At 39.9% G+C, this 18,160-nt stretch overlaps 2 protein-coding genes across 2 annotated transcripts; one reads left to right on the top strand and one right to left on the bottom strand.

The window, feature by feature from the left end:
- On the bottom strand, nucleotides 1–10,232 carry LOC118823778 (solute carrier family 4 member 1 adaptor protein). The gene is made up of 14 exons (XM_036593584.1): nucleotides 9,329–10,232; nucleotides 8,527–8,740; nucleotides 8,298–8,426; nucleotides 8,124–8,184; nucleotides 7,520–7,659; nucleotides 6,855–7,015; nucleotides 6,099–6,168; nucleotides 5,753–5,942; nucleotides 5,451–5,559; nucleotides 4,602–4,863; nucleotides 3,343–3,447; nucleotides 3,211–3,266; nucleotides 1,980–2,049; nucleotides 1–131 (listed from the first exon to the last, which is right to left on the bottom strand). The coding sequence occupies exons 1-14, from the start codon at nucleotides 10,157–10,159 to the stop codon at nucleotides 82–84; spliced, it is 2,448 nt and encodes an 815-aa protein (XP_036449477.1). The 5' UTR covers nucleotides 10,160–10,232; the 3' UTR covers nucleotides 1–81.
- A 424-nt stretch (nucleotides 10,233–10,656) lies between these two features.
- On the top strand, nucleotides 10,657–17,149 carry supt7l (SPT7 like, STAGA complex subunit gamma). Its single transcript, XM_036594099.1, has 5 exons — nucleotides 10,657–10,761; nucleotides 12,340–12,833; nucleotides 13,151–13,475; nucleotides 14,458–14,695; nucleotides 15,934–17,149. Exons 2-5 carry the CDS (start codon nucleotides 12,403–12,405, stop codon nucleotides 16,194–16,196), a joined length of 1,257 nt encoding a protein of 418 aa, XP_036449992.1. The 5' UTR covers nucleotides 10,657–10,761; nucleotides 12,340–12,402; the 3' UTR covers nucleotides 16,197–17,149.
- Nucleotides 17,150–18,160: the final 1,011 nt, after the last annotated feature.

Raw genomic sequence — 18,160 nt, 5'->3', positions numbered from 1 at the left:
TTCAAGGAAATGTAGCCATTTATTTTTTAACAGATTTAGGTGGAGTTTCCCCTGTTTGAAAGGAAATTCTCCATCCTGCTCTCAGTAGCCGTACTTGTCGTTAAGATGAGTCCGACCATCACCAGTTTGACCTATTCAAACAAAGAACAATAAAGAGTGGTCACTTCACACTGTAGGACCTTCAGAGGACACACTTTTCACAAATTATAGAAAGAGGCCATGCTTTGTTTGAACTCTGTTCCATTCATCTTTGAGTGGGAATTCATAACTGGGCATATAAACATCAAGACAACAATGAACAAACTTCATAAAACAATCATGAAAGAAAGAAGAAATGAAAAAAGAAAATAGAGAAAAAAAAATATGCATAGTGTCCACTTGGCTTAAACGGAAATGCATGCTGGTCAACTTGGTAGCGTTGACTTTTGCAGGCGTAATCTTGTAACGTGGATGCCTGGGGACATCCATGAGACACTATGAGCTAAATGTGGGTGAGAATCTAAACTTATTAGGATGGAAATAAGCGGAGTGTAACATAAATCAGAAAAACAGTTCCCTTAGCTAACAACAGTGTCGCCTTTTTTGCTTGTGTTATTCACTGCACTCCAGGTGTTAAAACAGCATGGACTACAAGAGTTTGTGGGCAGGTTTTAAAGACCGTGCACTCTTGTTTGTGGTGGATTTCCTCACAATCCATCACCAAAATAATTTTAATAAGTTGTCCCCAGATGTGTATTGTAGTTACAAGGTCACGTTCACATCACGTCAAATCACAAGACTAGATGGCCTCAGGACAGCCGATATCTAGAGCCATGATAACAGTGACCCGGGCAACAACTCAAGGGCCAAGTGGAGGGAGAGGGTTCATTAATAATAGCATGTCCTTTTTTAGGGTTTGCTGTTGCAACCAGTGGCCTGAGTGGAAGACCAAAAATTGTTAAGCAAACAGACAAACCTATCCTCATTTTTAAACTTAAGGAATGGAAACAGCAAATGAAGGAGAAGGAAGTAACACTTTAAATTAGAAGGTGTAGAAAGTGAGAAAACAGATGAATTCACAGAAAAAGATTTTAGCTTTCTAAGAAATATATGCATTGTTGGGCTTTATTACTGCCTTAGTGTTCTCCTCCATTGTTAGCTTTTCTTCAAAAATGATAAGTACCTGGACTGTAAGTTTTTGATTTATAAAATTATAAAATCACTGATAAAAAGCAATCTTGGACCCATGTGTTACACATTCTTGGCTGTAGCTGGAAGCAAATCAAAAATGTTTAATGGAAACTCCTGAAGTATAACAGCGAATGTTCCTTGTTAGTAGATTGCTCAAACAACACTCATTATGGCTATTTGCAGTTTTATTGCACATGCCCTCAAATGTTAAATGCTTATCTTACCATGGAGTGATGAAAGACCATATGGCTAATACAACGGTGTAATGAAGGCCATTACTTTCTCTATTGGGTCAGCTTTAATGTCAGCGTGATCACGGCCTGCGTTCGCATACCAAGCAAAAAGCTTCTGGCTGACTTTAATCCACATTCACTAAGGAAGCAAGACTTTATCTCATAACTCGGTGGCTTTGATGTGAATTCTTTGGCCCTGAACAAATATGCTGAGCAAATACTTGGTTTCTCCAAACTAGTTCCTCCAGCTGTGTTATTCCTCCTCTCTCCTTTCTTTTTCGGTTTTCCAGTCTGGCCTGTCAACTCAGGGATTACCCTGGGTGAAAGAATTTCTGAGCTGGGCAGAAGACGTGTCAAAACAGTGTTTGAAGAGTCTTCAGATCAAAAAATAGGAATCAAGTATGAATGAACTTGCACTCACTGAATCCTAAGATGACTTATGCAAATGAGAAACCTTGTAAAGGAGTAGGAGAAGGAACTGTCCTTGACTCCAGCACTAATTTATGCATTTCCAGAACACAGAAAGACTTAACAAGAGGTTTAAGAAAGGGACTGCTGGTGAGACTGATAGAGTACCTGCTGGAGGCACCCACACGCAGTAGTCAGGGTCATCCTCCGGGTATTGCTTGGACACAGTGCTAGGAGGCTGTGGAGAGAAAATTACTGTGAAATGGGGAATTACAGTAGTTCATACAACTCAGACATAGAAATAATTATTAATATAAATAACAGGGATGCACAATGATGCTGAATCATATCGGCAGACATGTGTTTTGACTTTGTGTGTTTAATGATATAGATATAAGCCATTATTTCAATATAATCAGTCAAAATCTTGGGAAACAAACTAACCTTTGACAAATTACTTCCATAAACAGAGAGGGGGGGGGGAGGCAATATTTTTCTCCTCTAACTGGCAAGAATGAGCCTCTAAATTAATGTAAACCTCTGCGTTTTGGCACTGTGTTCCAGCTTAAATAAACAGTGCAGCAAAACATGAGCCATTTTCACTGATCTCAGCCACAGGTGAGAGGTTTATTTTACAGGATATTCATTAAATTACATGAAAAATATAACTTTGTAATCTCATGCTCACATAATTATTTCCACTAGAAGTCAAATTTTAATTCAAAAAAAAACATACACGTATTCCCATCTGATAAAAGTGAAATGCACATGTTCTACCGGCTCCATTGCTCAGGCGCTTATTTTGGTGGGTAAAAGTTGAAAAACACTGGCATCACACTGCACCAGTATTTTATTATGAGGTGACGATGAGCCGCTACGGTAAAATGTCTGCAATGTATTCATTTGTAACTTTATAGAAATAAATTGTACACGGTTCCATAACGCTAATCCAGGTAGATCCCAATTGCTGTTACATTATATCAGTGCTGATGTATCAACATTGGCAGATATGTACATGACAAACAACAGATACTGGCATTGGCAATTCTCGTATCAACGCATATGCAATGCAGTATATATATATATATATAAAATATTATATACACATGTATATTATATATACATGTATATTATATACACACACACACACACACACACACACATACACACACCTCATGATTTATTTTTGCGGAAAGTTCCTGAAATGAAATGTGCTTTCTGAATTTAAAATGTTTGTGATTTTGTAAGTTGCACCCTCTTGGGAGTCACTCTAAAACAAACACTGCACTAAAACCCCACTGAAACATTTCTGTCCTACAGATTTGCTGGGAATCTTTAAAGACTAGAGAGAGTTTGATTTTGAATGCGTACAGATGTAGCACAAAATTACGCTACATACCCTGCTTGGGCCAATCATCTTCTTTCCACTCTTCTTCTTCTTCTCTGGGTCTTCACCTGGAAAGGATTAAAATGTTGTGGTATTGTCTGTTGCTAAAAGAATAAACACATTCCTTATTAAAAATATTCATACCTTGAGGAGGTGAAGTGAAGCCTTCTGTGGGATGGACAGATTTAGCCTTCTCTTTGACATATGATGAAGGCTTCTTTACTGTTTGTCTCAAAGAATCTTCAATCTCTAAACACACAGATACAAACTTTCACCTTTAGAAAACAAAAATCAACCTGTGTTTACAAATTCATTCTTCATTTAAGTGCCATGAAACAAATAATGAAGTAGTCAACAGTGCCTGATTTGGCAAAGCCTAACACTGCCGCCTTGTGGTCAAACTGAAGAAGTGCACAAGGATGATGTCATTTTTAATTTCAAATGGTCACTGATTATGCAATTAATTATGTCCAAGAGCTGTAATAACACCTCTTAGAAATACTAATCTTAAAAGGGCCAATTTCATACATATTTCTTCAATTTTATTTCCCCCCCAGATTTACATTTTGATTATGCTTGTTGTTATTTTATGTACCAAAAACAGTCATAATTCATTTTTACATGATCCATTTCCAACCTCTCTTTATTTCTTAGAATTAAACAGACCGTTTTGGTTTCTGTACCTTTAACATTACATATACGTAAATTAGCTTTGTTCTGACTGGCTGTCTTCTATAGTTCCTCATTTGAAAAGCAGTCTGGGCTGAAACACTCCTTATAACCTCAGCATGAACGGGCTATAAGCTGAATGGGTGGATATATGTAAATACATTAATTTCAGTTGTCATGACATCACAAAAGTGGAGCATTGAAAACGGGCTCTTTTTGCAACTTTCCATGTATGAACTGGGGACTCGTCAGTATGATTTGAAACTTATTACTAACAATATTCACATACTACTACTACAGCTTTTGTTTCAAAGAAGCAGGGGAAATTTGGTTTCTACAATATAAGCCCTTTAGGGAAACATCTGCATCCATGCATATCATGTGTAGCCATTTAATTGCCACAGACAACATATGAAATCTTCCATCTTCCATGTGCATGAGTTTATCCCCCCTTCTTCCTTAAAACATCCAAAAAATTGGATGTTCTGTGATAACAAGCATGTCTCTATTTGTTTTATTAAACATTATATTGTACATGCTGGTTTAAAAAAATTTATGAATATGAAACAGCACACTTGTGAGCCATAGGCATAGTATCAGCACATAATGTTAGCATTTCCACTATATTTTACCATCAGTGTTGACAATGAACTCTAATTTCACACTGCAGCAATTCTACCCTGAGTAGTAGTATATTGTGATAGTGGGTATTTGAATTTTGGCTATGCACTAACCTTTTGGGGTCGGTGAACAGGCGTCTTCTGTCTGTTGACGAGTGTTAGAATCCTCTTTGTAGCCCCTCTCATCAGACTGATCATCCTCCATATCAATCTCTGTGCTTCCTATCTTCTGATCTTCACTTTCCTCCTCCACTTCACCTTGTTTTTTGCCATCCTCCTCTACCTCCTCTTCTTCCTCCTCCTCCTCTGCACCAGCGGGGAGTTCTTTCATGTTGAAGAGCTCAGGGGGCAAGTTAGGTCTCTTTGGAGGCAACTTCTACTAGTCAACATGAGAGAGTTTTCTGTTTCATTCTTTATATTAACATTGGTCATGACAGGTTTAGAAATACTTAATTTCATATCGACTAAAGTTCATATCGCTGCTGTTGGAAGAAAACCTCCATATCTCCGTTTTTCAGTTTTTGACATTATTTGAAAATGTCTGTTCCCCTTATTTATATTGTGTGTAAATTCCATGATGGATGGACCAAAAGAAACGGCCCAAAACTACTTGGAAAAAAGTCTGGTTCCATTAACTTACATTAAAAGTAAGGTATGTTTTTTTTCTTCTCCTGTAAAATGATCATTTTGGAGATATGAGCTTTTCCTCCGACAACAGTGATATACAGAGTTGCCAGTTTATCACTTTGTACCAACAGTCCTTGAACATTTTATCAGAAATACTTAACATACAGATGTGCTTGTAGGTATGCAGTGACTATGGTGCACCTGCTGCTGCGCAATTTATCAGTCACCTTCTATTCCATCCATCGACCACAAGACCACAGCTGACTAGATAATAACCTAATAAATTGGCAGCTCTGTGTATCGTGACAAATAGGATAGAAACAGAGAAGTCCTCACCCCGATGGTCCCCGTCTTCAGTTTGAATTTACTGCCACCTTTCATCGCTCCAAACAGAGGCAGGGCTAACTTCTTGGGCTTCTCAGGGTCAGAGGACTGGCTGGAATGCCTGAAAGAGAGAGAACCACAGCTACACATCTACAACCACAGGAGACACTTATACAGGTAACATGGAATAAAATGCATAGATAAAACATTGACCAGAAAAAGAGTCAATAATCATAAACTCATGTTACTTTTAGGCACTATCTGAGAAAAGTACAGCAGGAGTTTAAACAACAATGAATTAATAAATCTCTTACATGCTCTGCAGGGAGGGCAGCTGGGTGGGTCTGGTCAATTCAATGAGTTTGTGCAGTCGCTGACTTTCCTTCTTAAGCTCAGCTACATGCAGGTGTAGCTTCTTTCTCTCCACTCCATCCAGAGCTGCCTGGCTGCGCACGGCACTCATAAATGCATCCAGAGGGTCTTCTGTGGAAGAGCTGGAGCCTCCTGGTGAAGCAGACCCAAAAACACAGCCACAGGGTAAGTACACACTTAGAGAGAAAGAGAACGAGCAAGAGAGAGAGAGAGAGAGAAAGAGAGAGAGAGAAAGAGAGAGAGAGAGAGAGAGAAAGAGAGAGAGAGAGAATATTTTCAGCTTCTCACCTTTTCCTGAAGAACTTAGTTTCTTCTCTGTTTCAGCCATCTCTTTTTCCACTTTAGCTAGCTTAGCAACCTTAGAGAGAAGGTACACTGATTATGATGATGGTGTAAGTATGTATATTTTAATGTTATAATTAGGGCGGTCAAACAATTTAAACAATCAATCACGATTAACTGCATTAGTTGTGTAGTTAATCAAATTTGACCCTAAAGAAAGATTTTTTTCCCCCTCCATGTAAAAAGCAGTGGATTTTGTTAGTTATATGAGTGGACAAAACAAGGTTCAGGAGCATATATTTATTACTTTCAACAGTTCAATAACATTATTTTTATTGTTTGAATGCTGTTTTTTTTTTAAATGACTTAAAAAGCCATTTCAAAGCTGCATTTGAATGAAAAGGCTACAATCATAGATTCTACCATAGCAACATACAGCCTGAGAGCAGGTGGGCTTCAGTCTCAACTACTAGATATAGATCAAACTAGGAAAAAGGGTTAAAGGTGTTAAATCAAAAAAACAGTTTAGAATTTAATCGAAAAAAAGTTAAGAATTTATTGTGGTAATATATTATTAATGTGTTAACTTTGACAGCCCAAATTATAGCGTTATCATAATACATCTCAACCTTTATTTAACCTCAGAGAACATTGAGGGTGACCCTTATATGCAACGTTGCCAAGGCGATACAGAAAAAAGGGATTGAAAAAGCATAAAAATGAGCAGTAAACTTGACAGGCCATGTAGTACAGGTTCTTTACCAGTGAGTCATAGGTATCAGGCTGTTCCTCAATCTTGCCAGCCTTTTTCATGCGTTCTTTTCTCTTCCTCTCCACAGTACCCGTCCGGTCCAGGAAAGAATCATCGTCACTGTCATAATAATCATCATCCTCCCAATTTTTCTTTTTACGCTTGCGGGACACTAGAGAGAAAATACAGAGACTAGGATCATAAGGCTACCTACACCTACATAAGCTTTAAACGTTTCATAACAACAGACATAAACCTACACAGACGTTCATAAAGGCTTATTCTGGTTCTAAGTGTCTCTTGTCATCACAGTTGCTGAGGTGAAATGACATCAAAATTGACAAAAGCAGCCTTTGACACATGACGCTGGCTGGAATATTATATAAATATTTATGTAGGTTTATGCCACTCATGAAAGGCTTATGTAGGTGCTATGTGCCCTTATGAATGCTGCCCTTCAATAAAGTGTTACCAAACAAACAGCAGCAACAGAAAGATCTCAAAGATCTGAGCAAGACCGTAGGGGAAAATATTTTCACCAATTCCACCGCACTGACCCCTTGATGACCAAACGTGATTTTGAACAAAGCACCATCTGGCCTTCAAGAAAGCACACCTGCTGCCTTGAGCCTTCAAAAGCACAAAGGATGCAATCAGATGTAAGATAGCCACCAACCTGCTTCCTGTCTCAATAATCCACGGGCCTCCAGCATGCGGCAGGCCTCCAAAGAGCACTGAATAGCTGCCTCCTTCTTCTTCCCGGTGTGTGTGACCTCAGCAACCAGCTGCCTGCCCACAGCGTCGTCCACTGGCAACCTGGAATTAAAAGAATCAGAATTTGCTTAATGTGGAGTAATAAATACACAAACAACACTGCCTTTGGGTTGTCACATAAGTACTCACATTGAAGATAACTTTTGACTGGAAAATTGTTCTATGAAGGTTAAACAGTCTTATGCAAAAGTCTGGGCACCCCAGATCAAATAACAACTGAAAATGAACATCCTTTACAGAGAACACACATCTGAACATGTTAATGCACAATTACTGTTTATTTGCTGAACTTAACATACTGGAAGAAAAAAAGTTATGTAAAAAAGTCACAGTACATTTTAGATTTTATGCTTTATTTTTTCCAATATGTTAAAGTCAGCAAATAAATATCAAAATGCTATATATACTCTTGTCCACTTTTAACTTATTTTTACTCAGAAAATCAACAAAACAGGTCAGTTGACCAGGGGTGTTCAAATTGTTGCATATGCCTGCATATTGCTTACTTTATTCGGCAGAGCCAGGTGCCATGGCCTTTGTCCTCATATTCAAACTCCAGTTCTTCTCCTGAAATTACAAAAAACACTAGACTACAGTCATATTCGTAAACCATCACATGCTATGCTAAACGTATGTGACTTTAAACTAGGCTTAAGATCTACACCATCACCACACACTACCTTCTCTATCATAGAAGCCCTGCAAAGCCTTTTTAGGATCCTTCAAGTAGGCTGCTTCCTGGTCCTCTTGAAACTCTGTGGCAAATGGATTCTCCTCACTCTCATCCTCCTCATGGGCAGCCTCCTCTCCTGAGTGACGGAGGAAAAGAATAAAAGTTTATAAAGTCTCTAAGCTTCACAGTCCTGTAAGATCAGGAATAACCAACCCCAAAGATCATCCTGTGTTTACCCATTCCCCAGGAGCAGCCCCCGTCTTCTGAAGAACTTCTTCCAGAAGACTCCTTCTCTTCATTCTTCTTGTCAGCGTCATCATTATCATCATCATCATCATCCGCACCATCTCCCATCATCCTCTTTTCCAGCTCTTCTCGCTGCTTCCTGGCTCGCTCTCTCAGCTCTGTTACAGTCAGCTCCGACTCTGCTTCCTCATCAGACTCGGGACCCTAAAAATGGACAAACAGAAGGCACAAAACAAGAGAAGTCACAATACCTTTGTTTCAATGTGCAAAAATGTTGGTTCTCTGAGCTTGCCCGCATACAAATTTAAAGATTTTTTTAATTAAATCATATGGCTAAAAATGATGTTTTATCACTTTTTTATCAAAGTAAAAAGTCTTTTGGTTACATGAAAATTATATGCAACCAAAAAAGTTTAAATAAGTACAGTTAGACTTTTTTTTTTAATAAAAGCGAATGCTTTTTAATATCTGTTTGATCTTGACTTCATCAGTGGCCCATTTGTGTCCACAGCACCACTGTCGACTGGATATTTATGGTCGGCTGGATATTCTTTGATGGACCATTCTCAATTTCTTTAATATTTTCAGTAACTCTTTTTAACCTACTATGTACTCATAATCTTACAATTTATTAGAACTATTTGCTTCTAATTGTAAAAAATAAGACTTTAGGACTATTAAATTGTACAGTCTACTTTCAGCCTGCCATATATATATATAAATGAAAACATTTCAGAGGCATTCTTCACATCATGCTAAATTTAGTTGACCAGCATAAACGGGTTGACCAACCTGGAGAATGAAGAGCCTGGTGCTCCCCCCAAATTTCAGAACATGTCCAACCCTCAGCCTTATGTAGGTTTTGGGAGGAATCTTGTTCTTGTTCACAAATGTCCCATGAGTGCTGCCCAGATCATAGACATAGAACCCTGCCTCTTCCCCCACGACCCCCTCCTCTCCGGCCAGGCCACGATACTGGACCACCGCATGGTAGCGGGATATAGAGGGGTGCTCTAGAGACACATCACAGACAGGTAAGCGGCCCACCACGAAGTAACTCTGCTGGGTTAGAGGGATAGTGTCCAGTATGGCTCCATTCTTAAGGAGTTCGAAGGAGTAGGGGATACTGGCCACGCCAGCCCAGGGGGGTTCTGTGTATGGAACAGGGGGGAATTTACCAGCTGGAGGCACTTTAGCAGCTTTTACAGGGGCTTTCACTTTTACATCATGCTTGGGCTTGGCTTGGCTGGGCCTTTCTTCAGCAGCAGGAGGCCTCTCTCCCACTGCAGGCTGCTCTGAACCTTCACCTTCACGTGGAGGCTGGGCAGAGGCTTCAGCGGGCGCCTGGTCCTCTGGAGCGGCTCTCCGGGCTCCAGTCCCGCCTCCCTGCGCGGCTGTGCCGCTCTCTGCCCGGCTCGCTCTCTCAGTCTCCGCCGCTCCGCTCCGCCTGCCCGCTACGGAGGGCGCCGCGAACACCTCGGGTTTCTTAAACGGGTCCACGGCTCCCTCTGAGGGCTCCGAGGGTTTCCCTGCCTCTTCCTTCATATCACAGCCCTCGGTGTCCTCCTCTCCGGTCCGGACCGACAGCTCCTGGTCAGCGTCTGGTCTCATGGTCTCCTCCATGTTTGTTTGGTGCAGCCATTTAAGTGCTCCGATCTGCTGATTGTTCGCCTAAAACAACAGTGCTACTATTAAGTCCAAAACCACGCATTACCGTACTAAATAATACGTTAAAACCAGTATGAAAAAACATGAATAGTCCATTAATTAGTTTAGTATTCCACAAAGCTAAAGTCGGCTTCTTATTCGCCAGCTTCTTGCTCGAATTTTTCCGTTCCACCTTAAATCGCGCTGCAGTTCCATTCAGGCGCCAGTCGCTAGAATATAAAAGCTGCACCATTTAAGGGGGAACGGGAAAATTCAAAAAGAAGCTGGCGAATGGGAAGTCACCTTTTACTAATACTTTATATAACTTCGTTTAACCCATAACGCTACATCTATATGAAAATAAAATGTAAATGATCTTGATTAAGAACATAATTCAGATTATGATTAAGAATCAACGCATGGCTTTTTTCTATCGGTGGTATAGGAACTAATTACATATGTCTATGTAGCTACACGGAACCGTTTAACAGTGTACTCACATGATGCTGATGAGTATCGAAACATTTTATTAGTAAATATTACAAGATTAGCGAATATTTTTGGCTTCCTTTCTCAGGGTACGTATTGAATAACGCCTGCAGCTTTATTCTCCGTCTGTATATTTTTTCTAAATGCATGCAGTTGTGTAGAAATCAGACTGAGCTTCGTTCAGTGCGTTTTTCTTTGAAAGTCTGTGCACATCGGCTGATCTTAATCCACTCTGTCACAGTTTGTGTTTGTTTGACCCATAAATGAGTTTATCTTGATTTGCTTCTGCAAAGTCCGTCCAGTTAGCTGTCAAATGACCGCACTCAGGCTTTGTTTTGGTCCTAATGATGAGCAGTTGCGCATTTAGACATTAAACATTATCTCAGAAGGTTAAAGGAGAATTCCACCATTTTATCCGAAGTTTCTGTTGAATTTAGTCATCGAGATGTAAACAGAGTCATTCAGAGTGATGTGTTCATGGTAGAAAAACTTACAGAATCTGATTTCTTTACAGTAGTGATGATAGGAACCAGCCATTTTATTGTGTAGAATTTTTGAAAGAATGGTGGAGATCGTCTTTAAGATGTGGCTTTAAGAGAGAAGGCTGCTCTCTATAGAGTGAACTACATAGGGAATATAGTAAAAATTTGTACAACCAAAAAGTTGTGTAATGTATTCTATGTGCATCATTGAAATAGGTATCTTCTGTTGAAGACTGAATCTCAAATGGCTTGATGGCACTTAGCTGTATATAATGTAGTGCCATATATTTTTCTGCAACATAGCAGTGCACCAAATAATGAGACAGGTAATGAAAGCTATCTACTGAAAGATTGGATATCCGATAATTATTTCTTCCGTATATAATATCCTAAAGTCTACTGTATCACAAATTGCTACCAACTCTCTATATAGTACTCTATATAGATCATAAAATAAAAGCCTCTACACCCAAATGGGACAGTAGATGAATAAAAGTAGTGTAATGTATTACATTGCAGTCTTGAAAATGTGAGCCATGTCATAGCTTTAGGGTAGATTTGTACCTCAAAGTACAAGCAGTAGGTGCAGAGCAGATACCTAGGTGCAACAGCTTTGAACAGAAAGACCAAGCTTAAAGCATGAGTTCTGTGAAAAATCAAATTCACTCAATTCACCCCCCCATCCTAAACGATTTTGATAAAACCGAAACACATTTGATCCAAAGTTTAGTTAATCTTAAATACTTGCTTATATTGTTTCTGACTCACATGACATTCCAGGATTCAAGATGACTGCTGCTACCGTTTTCCGCTATGAAGCATACTTCTGTCAATTTATATATCGATAACAAAATGTCGTACAGTGTCAAAAGTGAAAATACTAAAGCAAGTCTGAGATTCCTCATCAGTGTGCATGCCAATTATTGCTAATGCTGATGCTAATTAGTGGGTCAACCTTCATTAATTGTTTTCTACATTAGCTCCAGTGCAAACTTAAAAAAGCAAACTTTGGCCACCAAGTATGTCTTAACTGATCACTGGGGTAAGAGGAAAATTATATATGTGATTTTTCACCGAACTATTGCTTTAAGCCCTGGTTGAACCAGCTACAATATTCTCACCATTAGGTTGCTTGTACAACTCATGTGTTATGAACTAAAAAACAGAATCTGTTTGTTTTTTTAGATTGCCCTAAACAGTCTCCTAGAACCAGCACCCCCATTACAGGTGTGAAAATCTCCAGGAAGGATGATGCGCTACTGGGGCGAACTCCCGGTTGCATCAGCCCCTCCAGGCCGGAGCTCTTTTGACCTTCTGCAGCGAGAATTTCGGCAGGTGGAGATGCAAGATCCTCCCCTGCACCAGCCGTCGGCGCAAAGGCCGCGGCCCACCACGATGCTGGACATCCCCTCAGAGCCCTGCAGCCTGACCATCCACACAGTGCAGCTTAGCCAGCATGCCCGACGCCTCCGCAGTCTTCTCACTGCTGCTCAGCTGGGCCAGCAGCCTCTTGCAGCTCTATCTGATGCTCAAGGCCTTCTCAGACCAGAGGATGGGGACCCACTGCCCCCGCGGCCGGTCACTCCAGCAGCACCGGATGACCTGCTACCTCTGGACAGCAAAGCTCCTTGTGAACCTTTCCAGCTGCGGCATAGTGACCCAGAGAGTGACTTCTACAAGTAAGTGCATTTTGCATGCTGCCCCTATGAAAATGAAATGTATGCTGTTGTCAGTAGATTTCAAGTTGAAATGGAATATATTGTAGTATATTTTCAGTATATCACTTTTTTACAGTGCTATATGCGCACAGTATCTCAGTCCATCAGTTGATGAAATTGCACTTCTTATGTAGTCTGACATTACACTACTCTATTTACCACCTAGGGAAGTCTTAATAGGTTTGATCCAGTAGCATAGACTTTTTGCATGTAATTTTTCCATTACTTTGAGTGAGTTTTTTTTTTTTCCCTACTCTCTATTCTCATTTCCCTCACAGAGGTGAAGGAGAGCCGGTGACTGAGCTGAGCTGGCCCTCCTGCCGTCAGCTCCTCTACCAGTCAGTTGCTACAGTGTTAGCCCATGCTGGCTTTGAGTCAGCAAACGAGAGTGTGCTGGAGACCCTGACTGACCTCGTCCATGAGCATTACCTGCGGCTGACCAGACTCCTGCGCGTAGCTGTGGACCGTGAGGCTCGACTGGGCTCCACCCCGTTCCCTGATGTGGTGGAGCAGGTCTTCCATGAGGTGGGCATTGGCAGCGTGCTCGCCTTGCAGCGCTTTTGGCAGGTCCGCATCAAAGACTACCACAGCTACATGCTACAGGTGAGCTACCCTGTCCTTCCAAATCAGCATGACGCATGAACTGCCTGTCTTTTGAAATTAGAATTTGCTTGCTTTTTCTTTTTAGTTAAATAAAAAGAAATAACTTGCAAAGGTTCTGTTTACATAAAACAGCTATTGGCTAATACAGTGTGTGTTTTGCCACGCTGAGTTTTAAGTGTTTTCTGTGGTATGAAGAACAGGTTTTGCCTAAATATTGATTTGACTGCTGTGGGCCTCATTCACCAACCATTCTTAGGAAGAAATATCTTTTTAAAACCCACTTAAACAGTTTTCATGAAGATTCTGACATTCACCAGTGTTTTCTAATTTGGGATTTATTCTCAGGTAAGAACAAAATCCACACACACTCAAGAGCACAAAGGTGCGAACAGTTCTGCAGTTTAAGAACACGTCATGAATCTGACGTAGACTTTTTCTTAGGACCTTTCTCAAGAACACATTTAAGAACACACTTGATATTGGTGAATGAAGCCCTTTGTTTTCCAAACAGGTGTTAAAAGGGAATTTCACTGATTTCTCAAAGTGTCTGCATAATTCAGCATTTGAGAAACAAAGTCATTCAGCATGGTTTCGTGTGAAATGGTTCACTGTAGAGAAACTTACAGACTTAGATTCCTTTACAGTGGTTTTGATAGAAACCAGAGGTCACAATGTCTACAAGACAAATGTAGCTGGTTTATTTACTATCCAAAATGACCAGTGAACCTACATGTGTTTTTATATCTAATGGTAAGTGCTAAAACAAAATATGTTTGAGACTATTTTGCCGTAATTGAGAGGTACAACACCCTGCATATACTTTTCACATTTGTATTAAACACATTTTGAAACACAGTGTCCCCAAACCTTTGACTTGCAGGTTGACTGGGGTTGAGCAGATTATCCACCTCCACATTACTGATTAAAATGACATTTACTGTAAACAGTAAGACATCTGAATCCTTCCACTTTTGGTACCTAGGTTAGTAAAGAGCTCTCAGAGGAGTACGAGAGATTGGTGAACCCAGAGAAGGCTCTTGAAGACTCCAAACCACTGAAGGTTAAAGAGGAACCCATTAGTGACATTGCCTTCCCGCTGAGTGAGGAGCCAGAAGCAGATCTAGCCTCAGGGGACCAGGCCCTCCCCATCGGGGTACTGGGTACATCCAGTGAAAGACTAGCAGGGGGTCTGGAGGATGGACAATCCCCTCATACCGCAGGTACTCAATCAGAAATGTTATTTGTGATGGAGTTATGAATTGCTTATCCTTAACAGGCCTCTGTATTTGTAAAATCTTAAATATATACAGTTGAGTTTACAGATGGTGTATCACCAGGACAGAAATTAGAACTAAGATTAGGGGTTTTTTTACAGTATGGACAAATAGTATATTGCGATTATGTTGCCACTTATTGGTATTACAGTATGTCTTGCCATATCTTAAAAACACATTAGTGAACCCTTGATGGAACACCATCCATGGAATACGTATCTAGAATCTTATAGATGCTCACAACACACACAAAACATTTACTGATTTCTTAGAAGGCTTATTTGGCTATTGCAGTATTATGCCAAGGCATATATAGTGGTAATGATTAACAGTTTTTAATGCAACTTTGCCATGGCAACTTATGCTGCACATCTAACATGCTCCAGGGCCAGTTCAGCATTTCAGATCGTAAACACCTCTTGGAGCAATCAGGGTCAAGCTTCTGACTAATCAGAGACCTCTGCCATTGGGGAGCTTTTCGGGTCACTTTTTTGTGTGACATTTGTGGGATTAGTGTAGTGAAAAATCTTACTTTTCAGGGAAGAAAAATAATGCTGCATGCAATCAAGCAAAAGTTTGAATGCCCCCCAGCCACATTACACGTTTTGTTATTTTCACTCAAGAAAATCAAGTGTATAGGTCTGCAGGGATCAAAGTTAAAAATGGCATTTTACTACAAATTTTAGTTTAACATATTGAGTAAAAAATAAAATATGAAAAAGTAAAATATAAAATGTACCATAAATTTTTCACAGGCCACATTTTATGTTTTATTCCCAGTATGTTAAATTAAGCAAAGAAAGTCATTGTGCATAAAAAAAACATACATATGACCATAGATATGAAGAATATAGAGAATCTAGGTATCAAGAACATAGAGCAAGCATTACTCCAATAAGCACCAACATGGTAGCATTGGCCACAGTGTTGCTTTCACTGTAATAAATGCTTTGCTTTATACATATTCATGTATTTTTTCCTTCTTTGAAAAATCATCTGTCCTTATGTTTCATGCGAATGACTGTTCATCATTAGCGTCACACTTTCATGTGCATGTGCACAAGAATGAATCATAGCTTAAGTATCTGTACCTTGATTAACAGAGAAAGCTGTTTACTGCAGCTGGATTTGTTTTCAAGTCTCTAATAAGGCCCACAATATGCCGCTGCTTTGTTTATGAACAGGACCAGCAGGAAACAGCTCCCCCTTGTGGCAGCTGGCCCAGGTGAAGATGGAGCCGCAGGATGGTGAGGAGGGCCAGGTGTCGGGTCACGGGGTTCTGGGTGGTGACGTGTTCGAGGAGGGACCGATGTCCACCATGAGCGAGTCAGGTATGGCTCCATCACCTGGCGGCTCAGACGGCAGCTACGGCTCTCACTCTCCAGACTCGCTGATGGGCACCTCCCCTTTCAACCAGCGGCCCAAGAAGCGAATGAGAAAAGTATGATTGTGTATAGAAGGACTAATGGAGCGTTTATGATGTTTGTGTTGAGCAATGAACATTTCTTTGGCATTTTGTGTTTGGTCCAGCAGACAATGGATGAGATGTGTGTGAGACTGTGTTTAAATGACACTGAGAGAAAGAATGAGAGCGGGTATTCTCTGGCAAATGGCTGCCGGTCACTGTTTTACCCACTTACTGTGTTGGGCAATTACTTGTTTGGCGTGGTAAAATTAGCATCTGTTTATTGTAATGAAACGATCCAGGAATCACAACATGGGGAGTAATTATAGCCTGACGTCTGCTTCAAAACGCACAGGGACATCAATCAAGGGATAATGGCAAATTAATTACAGCGCACATAAATCTGCATATTAAGTAAGCAGGGCTTTTTGGTACCTGTTAGCATTTTTCAGTTGTCACCGTGGATGCAGACTATTGTCTCCAGGCCACCTGCAGAAGAAAAAAAACAGCAGCACTGAGACTGAATGTGAATTTAGCCTCTCTTTAGTCTACCCAATTACACTGGCAACCTGTGATACCATCAGAATTCAATTAGGGCAGAAAATAACAGGTGAGTTTTTCAGTTTAATCTGATGTTGGCTTTTGATTGCAACCTCAAGGGCTCATGAAACTGTCTCATGTTAATATGTCTGTTGTTTGACTTGCAAGCTGTGCTTTTGTCAACAAGAGAGCACCTTCCTTTTAGAGCTCAAAGCATCCTATATTTGTATCATATCAGTCCATCCAAAGCCTAGGATCAAGTGTTAAACAGATAATGAGTGGGTACCAAGCAACAAGTTATTGATTCATTTTCACTGCTGGCCTAAAGCCTGTATCATCATTTACAGACTATTTGAATTAGTACAGATTGTGTGTGTTACATTGATAGTGGGTCTATTTTGTTATGTTTGTATGTAAATGTTATTTTACAGAGTAAAAAGACTTTTACAAGTTTATGGCATTGCTGCTGAAACTCATTTCTATACTAGTGCCTTGCACACAGAAGTTCTTCAGTAGAAAGACAGTGGAAGACCATTCTATAGAATGGATTATTGGATATTTGTCAAAACTTGCCAAGTAAGATGGCATCGTTAATAGACTTTCTGTCTCTGCTTTAAGTAACACTGATTTGTTAAAGTAATAGTTTGAAGAAAAATAAAAGGAATTTAAAGGAATAGTTTGATGAAAAATTAAATATACATAATTTACCACAATGCACTCGATCACCGAACCATGTTTGGTGTCCAAATATTGCGTCCTTATTTTAGAACTGGAGCTGTGAGGTTAATGTTGCTAACACTGGGAGTCAGTAGACACTCAAACAGTTTCTGTAAATGCACATTCAGAACATCTCTCAGCCTGCTTAAACCACATACAGGTCTTAATTCAGGTTGCACAGACAAGTCAGTGTGATTTAGAATTCACTACGAAACAAATAAACAAAAACCTGTATGAAGTTTGGAGGCAGAATTGTATTGGAAGGAGGGAAATTATGCTGATGATAATGTTCTTATTTTTGCTTAAATGTGTAAGTAAGGTCTTGCCATGTCATTGTACTGTATCCTTTAAAAAAACAAGTTTACATAGCTTATCAATGTAATTTGAAGCAAATGTATGAAGATTTTGTCATGTATTTGTGGAAACTGTTTGGGTGACTATTGACTTTCAGTGTTTGCACCATTAGCCTTGCATCCCCCGTCCTAAACTACAGAGGGAACATTTGGAACCAAATATGTCTTTGCTGATTGACTGCATTAGTGCTAAGTGGAAAATCAGGTAAATGTAATTTTTCACCAAACTATTCCTGTAGATCTAAAGTTTATTATATCAAAAACAGGAATGGTTTGATGAAAAATATATACACTTTTTCCTTACCCCAGATGTTTTTTTCTTTAAAGCCATGATATGTACAGTGACTGAAATTTGCCTCTTTAGTTTTGCACTGGAGCTAGGGGGCTAACACATAA

Source organism: Colossoma macropomum, unplaced genomic scaffold, assembly GCF_904425465.1.
Source record: "Colossoma macropomum unplaced genomic scaffold, Colossoma_macropomum, whole genome shotgun sequence".
Lineage (NCBI taxonomy): Eukaryota > Metazoa > Chordata > Actinopteri > Characiformes > Serrasalmidae > Colossoma > Colossoma macropomum.
The sequence above is the reverse complement of the archived record's forward strand: the minus strand, read 5'-3'. Positions and strand labels throughout refer to the sequence as shown.

Bases quoted from the DNA above. Each gene is read 5' to 3' on its own strand.
- LOC118823778 (XM_036593584.1), bottom strand. From the start codon at position 10,159: ATGGAGGAGACCATGAGACCAGACGCTGACCAGGAGCTGTCGGTCCGG. The intron at 8,427-8,526 runs GTAAACACAGGA...TCCGTCACTCAG, and splicing joins GGGCTGCTCCTGGGGAATGG to GAGAGGAGGCTGCCCATGAG. The intron at 3,448-4,601 runs GTTAGTGCATAG...CTGTGTGTTTAG, and splicing joins CTGTTCACCGACCCCAAAAG to AGATTGAAGATTCTTTGAGA.
- supt7l (XM_036594099.1), top strand. From the start codon at position 12,403: ATGATGCGCTACTGGGGCGAACTCCCGGTTGCATCAGCCCCTCCAGGC. The intron at 13,476-14,457 runs GTGAGCTACCCT...TTTGGTACCTAG, and splicing joins ACCACAGCTACATGCTACAG to GTTAGTAAAGAGCTCTCAGA. The intron at 14,696-15,933 runs GTACTCAATCAG...GTTTATGAACAG, and splicing joins ACAATCCCCTCATACCGCAG to GACCAGCAGGAAACAGCTCC.